Source organism: Micropterus salmoides, unplaced genomic scaffold (assembly GCF_014851395.1).
Source record: "Micropterus salmoides isolate LMB-PRFRI ecotype aquatic unplaced genomic scaffold, ASM1485139v1 Ms_hic_scaffold_9, whole genome shotgun sequence".
In the NCBI taxonomy this organism is placed as follows: domain Eukaryota; kingdom Metazoa; phylum Chordata; class Actinopteri; order Centrarchiformes; family Centrarchidae; genus Micropterus; species Micropterus salmoides.
In genome coordinates this window covers 13,774,224-13,783,014 of record NW_024044681.1, presented here as the reverse complement: position 1 = coordinate 13,783,014, position 8,791 = coordinate 13,774,224, and the positions used below count along the sequence as shown (strand labels likewise).

General features: G+C 39.5%; 1 protein-coding gene across 2 annotated transcripts; it reads left to right on the top strand.

Annotated features, from left to right (window-relative positions):
- Nucleotides 1-316: 316 nt before the first annotated feature.
- On the top strand, nt 317-7,931 carry mks1 (MKS transition zone complex subunit 1). Of its 2 annotated transcripts, none has more exons than XM_038709450.1 (18): nt 317-658; nt 844-965; nt 1,430-1,482; nt 1,645-1,812; nt 2,899-2,996; nt 3,235-3,363; nt 3,900-4,004; nt 4,267-4,375; nt 4,483-4,539; nt 4,797-4,839; nt 4,932-4,994; nt 5,108-5,178; nt 5,267-5,336; nt 5,482-5,589; nt 5,849-5,982; nt 6,749-6,831; nt 7,111-7,208; nt 7,427-7,931. In XM_038709450.1, exons 1-18 carry the CDS (start codon nt 582-584, stop codon nt 7,528-7,530), a joined length of 1,692 nt encoding a protein of 563 aa, XP_038565378.1. In that variant the 5' UTR covers nt 317-581; the 3' UTR covers nt 7,531-7,931. The 2 variants fall into 2 exon arrangements, with proteins under 2 accessions (XP_038565378.1, XP_038565377.1); XM_038709449.1 differs by having other exon boundaries at nt 2,896-2,996.
- The last annotated feature ends 860 nt before the right edge of the window (nt 7,932-8,791 follow it).

Sequence of the window (8,791 nt, the reverse complement as noted above, 5' to 3'; positions counted from 1 at the left end):
GTGAGGGCTAAGTAGAGGGCAGTGAAAATGGCATCCTCTGTGGATCAGTTGGTTCTGAATGCAAACTGGGTGAGGGCTCTGGCTGGATGGATGTTGTACATAACAAACAAAACATCACATTAGGAGGATTTTCTTGCATATATTTAACTTCAAGAAACATGTTTAGTGGTTTACTCTTCCTCTTTTCCAGTCAATCCAGTGCTCCGTATTCCAGCTCAGTAGGTGGCGGTAATGTTAGCGTAGCCTGGTCTGCGAACCGCCAAAATATCTAAACAAGAGGAAGAAGAACTACCACCGTATCTCTATGGCAACGACAACTATTCTTTTGTCGTGCTGGATAGCCTGTTAGCTTGTTAGCCTGTTAGCTTCTCGTTGAAGCAGTTCCACCAGCTGTTTCTTCGTTTACATTGGTGTTTACATTTGCAAACGCTGCAAGCGGTTAACGAATACATTCGCACGTTGTTGCGAGTTTACAGACGACAAAAAAATAGCCGTGTGCTAACTCTAGCTAACAGAAATTGCTAGCTAACAAATCAAACCAACAACGTTATCGTTTCTTGAACTTCCTAAGTTAGATATTAATGGCAGACTGTTGGAACACAGATACCGGAGAAGCTGTGTATCGGTCCCGGGATGCTGTCAAAAACTTAAGAATAAAGTAAGTAGCTGATGGTAATGTAACGTGAATCTTAACATTAGCTTTGCTACAAAACCCCAATACGCTAACATTATCCAGAAGGATGGGAGTTTATAGTTTACAGTGGACTGTGACATTTCTGCACACCTCGTGGTGAGTTTTCTCAAGACACGTTAACACAATATCCATTTGTTTCTCCACTTTAGGGTGCGCATAGAGAGGATGACCTCAACAGCAGCCCTCTCTCAGCACCTCCAGCACCAAATTCTTTCCCAGCAAGAAAGAGGAGCAATTGAAATGGAAACACTCACCTCACAAGGCCAGACAGGTAAAGTAGTCTACTGCAGAGGGAAAGACTGATTGTGTTGGAAAAAATACACAGCTGGACAGTCGCACAGTCTTCAATTGTCTATATTAACATATTTTTGTGCACTGTACTCATCTGTTGCACCACTTATCTTGGTCTTCAGTAAACATTGTGATTTTCTACATTTCCCTGCCTGACTTTTAAACTTAACAGAACATGTTGGTTTAACTGTCAGCTGAGTTATTCCTGGCAACTAACAGCAGTTTAGAATAAGTTGTGCCTCTCAAAACAGAATATGTCTTGATGGTGTATATATTTGCCTATATGGGTTGCTTTTGAACACGAATGGATGTTATGTTGTCTATCGAACAGGAATATAACAGACATGGTGTATGACTTGTATTTAAACATGCATACATGTTTTAGGGTGGATGTTAAACTTTTAAAGCAGGTTTTAATAACTTGACATTTTGGTTACTCGCCAGGTGATAATGAAGAGGAGCTGGTGGTGGGCTGGCAGGAGAAACTCTTCAGTCAGGTAGAACTTTGAGTGTTTAGCGTCCTCGTCTCACACCAAGTTATAAAGAGAAACTTCATATGTGGTTTTGATTAAAAAGAAAACAACTTAAAGGTCAAGAGTTATAACAAATGTTGCTGTTACCCCACCTCCTCACCATCATGTCTCTGTCTGTGGTCCCAGTATGAGATGGAGCTGTTTCAAAACGAGGCAGCATGTCAGACCCCTCTGGACCGTCAGTATCACACAGAAGTTAAGGCCCTGAACAGGGCCAAGGGTAGACCAAATCACAGGATTTTCACATACACTGATCATGACCGCTACACTAGCTGGCTTCCATTCCACCAACTGGTAAGTTATGCTACATTCTACAATGTTAACACCGTCATCCAGTAAGATTAGATTACAGCGTTATATTTTCGCATACACAACAGATCAAAGTCTAGCCTGAATATGAGTCATTACAAACAAAGTGAATAAGTGAGTTTTGTGCATTCATGTCTTTATTTATTTAGCACAGTCTTTGGTGTCAAGTGATAATTTTTGCTGAGGTACCCCCTGTTAAAGAAATATTGTGTGCCAGGTTCAGGTGTGATGAAGAAGTTTAAGAGACTGATTAAGTCTTTACATAGTGATACTCGGCTGAGGAGAAACAGTGCCAGCATACAACATGTGAACACATGCAATGCCAACACCAAACTGAAGAACACTTACTGTCTGGGTATATTTATCCTGACTAGATCTACAGAGACTCACTCTATACATTTGTTGGTTATTGGTTCAAATAAAGACGCCAGTTTCTATATAGAGCCAGTCAGTCTGTCAAGTAGTGAAACAAAATAAAGATAAGCTCGACCTTAGCTTACCTAACAAATGTACAACAGTGCGTCATTATCAACTCAGCTGCGTCTCAGCAGGCAGAGAGGAGAGAGTCTGACCTAGAGATTTGGAGACCTAAAAGATAAGGCCTGGTGTTATTCAACATATAATATTGTCAAGAAATTCCATTAAAATACCAAAACCAACGATGTGTTAGTATGTTGCTCAGTACTTTCTGATTTTCCTTCCCTGTCTGTGGAGTCTTAGCCCAAGCCCATTGATCTCTACTACAAATTTGAAAAGATGGGAGACAAAGAATTTGATTTTATTCTGTTGGGTGTTCTAGTCACTAGTCTTTATATATGTGATAACTGTAATATTTTTATATAGTTTACCTTGTTTGACACCTTTGTGTTACACATGAACCAGACTTCTCTCCCCAGTTCCAGACATTGTGCGTGCTGTCAGTGCAGTAGGATGCAGGTTTTGCTCCTGCTGTCGAGTACTCATTCCATGATAAACTTTCTTTCTTTGTGAGAATGAATGTGAAATCACAATTTCTACATTTCTTTTACTACGTTTGTAAGTAGCTTGTTTGTTTTTATATTCTGAAAGCAGCACTCCATTGACTTTTTGACCACAACTAAATCCAGCCCCACATTCCTGGCTGAAAGGATGGCCAGCGTGAGACACAGACGGCAGGACAGACGCACTATGTAGGTGAAACACAAGGTCACAACACAATATTCTGTATTCTGTTTGTCAATTCTCAAAATGCATGTAATCAGAGGCTTCTCTTGTAACCTATTTGTTTGTGGAATATACAGTACTTGCATGCAATGCAGTTAGGATCAAATTTCATCCAAATGATGCTTATTAGTCCTCAAAGACATCGCTTGTAATGTATAATTCTATAACCAGTCATGCGATAAGATTGTCTTGCGTATTTTTCAGGGATTGTAGTATCCCTAAGTCAAAGATCATCAACTGGGAGCCCACAGAGGAATTTGTGAAGAGCAGTCATGTGGTGAATAGTACCATGCAGGCCATGCACATCATGGCAGACCTAAGCCCCCCTGGAAGGTAAGACCATTAACACAAAGACCCTGTTTCCATTCAGTTCGGTCTTTATTGTCCCCCATGGGCAACAAAACAGACTCCCCCATTAGTGTCAGTTTCCACATGGTATTAATCTGCAATCTGTATTGTTCTCAATGACTACTTGATTCAGCCCACATTGTGATTAAATCTCAGTACGTAAATGATGTACATATGGGTGGAGCTGTTGGACTTCAGTGAACATGGTGTGTCTCAGGTGGGCAGGAATGTTACTGCTCTGCTTATTCTTCCTTTTTAGAGGAAGCTGATCTGTGGCTTTTTGACAGCAGCTTGCGATAGCAGGAAGCGGCAGACTTAAGTGACCTTTTTCATAAGAATGTGGTCACAACAACAAAACACAACATATGAAAAACACAAGATTTTATTCTGACATTTAGAAGGTTCGTCTTGGAAGGAACCTTTTGCTATTAGCAGGTTTCATTAACAGCATAAATTATAATCTAACTGTGGGCGTTGTGTGGTTTAGTTGTGATTTTCTCTCTTTATATTTGCTTTCTCAGGCTGGGCCAGAAAGAGTATGAATGTTTGCTGGTAACCATAAAAACAGATGGCAGTGGAACAGTTGTTGTAAAACCTGACTTCAACAAAGGCAAAGAGCCCTACAGGCAAGTTCACAACATGACTGGAAACTGCGTGTAGCTCCAGTAGGGACAGATGATACAACATGTTTTTAAACAGTTGCATGCAAGAAGAAATGTAAGTTAAAGCTGTATCATGAACTTTTAGCCACACTAGGGACTAAAGGTCCACCACTTTGGTCCAGATTGAAATATCTTGAAAAATATTGGATGGATTGTGATGAAACCAAGAATGCATGTTTTTTGGACAAATTAAAAGAAAACCACTCCGGTGTGTGCTGTTGTGCAGGATTGCATCAGATGGGAGGAAGAATGAAGTTTGGCGTCTCACTGTCGAGAATGTATCCACACCCATGCAACCAGAGGAAAAGGAGAGGGAGGAGAACATGTACAAAGATGTGAGGTCATCTCCATCACATATTCTCAAGGACCAGAGCAGAATTGGGGACTATAGCTTTTAATGTTCATGTTCATATTACTTCATATGTTATTTTTCTTTTACTAGCTGTATGTACGGCACAAGGAGTACCTCAATAGCCTTGTTGGACATGACTTTGAAATGGTAGGTCGTTTAACAAATTATTTTTGGAGTTGATTATAATTTGAAAAAACAGATCAGTGCCAATTATAGTTTTCCTGAGGCTACATAGTCAAGTTGCTTGATTTGTCTAACCAACAGTCCCAAACCCAAATATATAATATATGATTGATCAAATATTAACACTAGACTAAAGACAAAATCTTAAATTAGCAACACCTTTTGCAGCAGTTTTTGTTTTGGTCTATATGGCAAAGGCTTAATATATGTGTCTCCCTTAGCCTCCTGGGGGTGTTCTGCGGTACCTGATGAATGGAGAGATAGGTGAGAAGGAAAGCTGTGGTGGGCATCACTACTGTATATATTTCAAAAATGCCTGTCTTTGGAATTTAAATCTTCTCCTTCTCTTTACCCAGTCTTAGCCAAAGGCTTTGAATATGATAACTTATACATCCACTTCTTCATGGAACTGCCCAATAGTAAGTCACATAGAGTCTACGACACTGTTCACATTGTGATTCTTAAGTGTTGTCTAGACCCTTTAAGTCAATTAAACTCAATTCACTTTAACTTGTGTTCTTGTTTGTTGAAGATTGGTCCAGCTTACCATTTCAGTCTCTCTCAGGAGTTACCCAGACCTGCCGTACCAAAACATTAGGGAAGGTTTGTATACTATACAAGAAACTGGTGAGCAGCTTCAGAACTTGGCTACTGAGATTTATTAAACCCTCATCATTCTCTCTGCTGACAGGAAAATGTAGCTTTCTTCAGTTACCCCTTCAGCTTTGAGGCTTTCTACATGTGTGAAAAGGAGGGTGAAGGTTAGTATCAGCCATGAAATCGTGTTTAGAGAATGTATTTCATGTATTAGTTTAAATATTAATGATTTTGTTTATTATTATTTATAATGATACACTGCCGTATTTGAGATAATATACTGATACATGTGTTTTCTCCCTATTTCAGAGTTAATTCCCCAGTGGCCAGTGCTCTACTTCAAGGTTCTTTCTCTGGACTCCTGGCAGCGCTATCGAACTGAAGGCTATGGCTATCTGCTTTTTCCTGCCGTGTCTGGTAAGCTACCTACAATGCAAAGTTTTGGCTTAAAAATAAAAATAAGAAGCTGCAATCATTTGTTTCAGGAATAATTAACATTTACAAATGCTTCTTTTCATTAGAAAAATTTAAGGGCAGTCTATATATATATGTTGGGATTAGAAATGTAGATGCTAAGTAATCACTAATTCACCCAGAAAGGATTTCCATGTTCTTGGTCTTATTTCCCCACATTTTATGTTTGGTGTGTGTGTATGTATACTTTTGTGTGTGCCAGGTAAACATACAATAACATGCCATACATGGAGACCCCTTCAAACGGGGACTGTGTCTGCACTGAGGCGCTTCTTTATTGGAGGTTCTCCGGAGCTTGAAGACCACAGTTACATCAGAATACCAGGGACCTTCAAGGTGAATTGTTGGGTTTCTGTAAATAATATTACAAAGAGTATGGTCTAGAAATGCTCTTTAATAGGTAGGTAGGTAGGTTTATTGTCACAATATAACAAGTTATAGAGTGAAACTGAGTTTTGTAACTCCCTTCTGCTACATAGCAGACAATATACATTAATAAAGAATCAATTATGAAAAATGGTAAACAGAAATAAACTATCATCACTGGAGCAATGCTGAGGATGAATTCGAGTTGAAGAGTCTGATAGCTTGGGGGGGGGGGGCTGCTCTGCAGTCTGGTGGTGTGGCAGCAGAAACTTCCCAGAAGGCAGCAGGGTGAACAAGCTGTGGCTGGGTGGGTACTGTCCTTTTTAGTATCCTTTGGGCTCTGCATAGGCACCTCACATCACCGATATCACTGACGCTCGGGAGATGGGTACCAATGATCTTCTTAGCATTTTTAATCACCCGCTGCAGAGCCCTCTGATCCTGGGCTGTGCACATCCCATGCACATCTTTAATACTTTATAAAAAGTGCAGTGAGATAACTTTTGTTATGAATTTGGCGCTATATAAGTCAAATTTAATTGAATAGACTCAAACATCTGTGGAAGCTCTCTGGAGATGAGGAGTGGATATGGAGAATTTAAAGATGCACAGATTTGTTAGATTCCTGTTTACTTGTTTGATTTCACTCCTGATGCATTTGCAACTCCAAATGCTATGTTGGTAATGATAGTGAAGAATGGGCTCTTTATTTTTATTCTTCTGTATATGGCTGCAGGGAGAGAGGCTGAGTCGCTTTGGCTTTTGCACTGAAACCACAGGAAGTGTGACCTTTAATCTGCACTGCATCCAGCAAGCCAGGTAAGTAATGGATGGGTTCAACCATGTCTTGTTATGCCCAGCCTTGAAAGGAAAATAAGGACATTATATTTCTGGGATTATTATGCTCTGGATCTTCATTGTTAAAGGTGCATTATTGGAGGTCATTCAGTTGATCAGAGACGGATGGTTTATGTATTCTCAGTATTTGTTTGTGTACAAACTTTCTAAAAAATAATTAATTTATCATACAGTTAAATGTTTTAATTTTCTATACAGTAGCTGTTCACTATTAATGTATGCATGTTGTGTATGTTTCAGGGCCTTTGTTGATGCCACCATGCTGAAGAAGAGGAGGCAGAAAGTTTTTGACCAGCTGGGAGGCTTTAGCCAGCAAGGATCTGTTTGCACCATCCTGGGTAAAGACTCAGAATGAGTTATTTATTATTCCATGTAGCTCAGGTGCAGCAGGTTAAGAGCTCAGTTTGAAGCCTAAGTTATGTGGGAGATCAGCTCTTCAGGACACAAGTTTGTTCCCGTGCACAAGCCCAAAATATTTAAGATGTAGACCAGAAGCATTTATTTCAGTTTTAATATTTTCATTATATATTATTTATAGTATGTTTTTCTCTGTCAGAGGCCTTCCAGAGGGCGAGGAGGAAGATGCAAGATGCCAGAGAAAGTCTTCCCAAAGACCTCATCAACACCACCTCCCAACACAGGATCGAATCCTCTGCGTAGGCTTGAGAAAGGGTGGACTGTCATTTTGTAAAATTTATATTTTTTTAAGCCAAATGGCTTAGGAAAAAACTATTTTGGGGTGACATTACCAGCAAGTAAAAGTTGTCATTTAAAATATTGCACATTTACTGTGTTTTCCTATCAACAGGACTATAGTCTAATGTAACGAGTCAGAGAGAAGAAAAGTGTCTGATTGGTATTTATACTTTGTAAAGACATGTTGGGAGGAGTACTGAATAAGGAGCAAAGCCAATATGCCAAATGAGTTTGGTATCACTATGCATTGTATTATATGTACAGTCAATGTTTGTCTCAGATTTGAGTAAATACTCTCACAAGTTACAGACAGTGAGGCTTGTGAAAACTGATAGAAAGAAAATAAAACTGTTTTTAGATTTGAATTGTTCATTCGTCATTGGTTATTTCAAACATTAGCATCGTATTTGCTGTAATATAAACTTTTTATATGAACAATAATGACTATTGATTATTGATTATAGCCACTATCTGTTTTGTATTCGCAGTTAGGAGGCGTATATGTTTTGTGTACAGAAACTACTACACTGGTGTGTGGCAGGGATGGCATTGGCAGTGATTAAGTCCTGTTGTGGGTCAAAACGTTTCTACTGTGTTTTCAGGGTGTGAACTGTTTGGAGGTAAATACTGCCCAGGGAATAGCCACATGTCACTTGAGTATTCTAATATAGTGGCTTATAAATATTTTTACTTAAGTAAACAGCATTTTAGAGTATTTCTTCCACCACTGCAAATAAAATACCAAGGCCAAGAGGATCAAACAGACAGTTAATTGTGGCTAAAACATTGTCTTAGTTTATGTGCTGATCTCTGACAGTCAGGACATCTTCCCATCCAAGGCTTTCTCTCATGTTACATTCAGAACTATTGGAAATTGTGGGAGTGTAGCCACTCACGGCTGAGATCCGTTGTATTTTCGTGGAAAACCTGCTGTGTGTACTATGTCCGGGCCGATAAACGATTCGAAGTATATATTTTATGAACGTCTAGGGTCATCAATAACCGCATTTGATCAATGTTTAGCAAATAGTCTAAAATGGACCGTGGGAGAGGTAGATGCATTATTCGGCAGAACAGATGTTGAGGGCAACCGGCCGAGATTTGCATCCACCTCTTCTCAGAATATATGAGCATGCAGACATGCAGAACTCGGCACAACGCCAGTTCTTTGTGCACATATTTAGTGCCTAGTGCCTTCCATGCTATTCGCAGATCCAAACTATAT

Bases quoted from the DNA above. Each gene is read 5' to 3' on its own strand.
- mks1 (XM_038709449.1), top strand. From the start codon at position 582: ATGGCAGACTGTTGGAACACAGATACCGGAGAAGCTGTGTATCGGTCC. The intron at 4,376-4,482 runs GTGAGGTCATCT...TTCTTTTACTAG, and splicing joins AGGAGAACATGTACAAAGAT to CTGTATGTACGGCACAAGGA. The intron at 5,337-5,481 runs GTTAGTATCAGC...TCCCTATTTCAG, and splicing joins GTGTGAAAAGGAGGGTGAAG to AGTTAATTCCCCAGTGGCCA.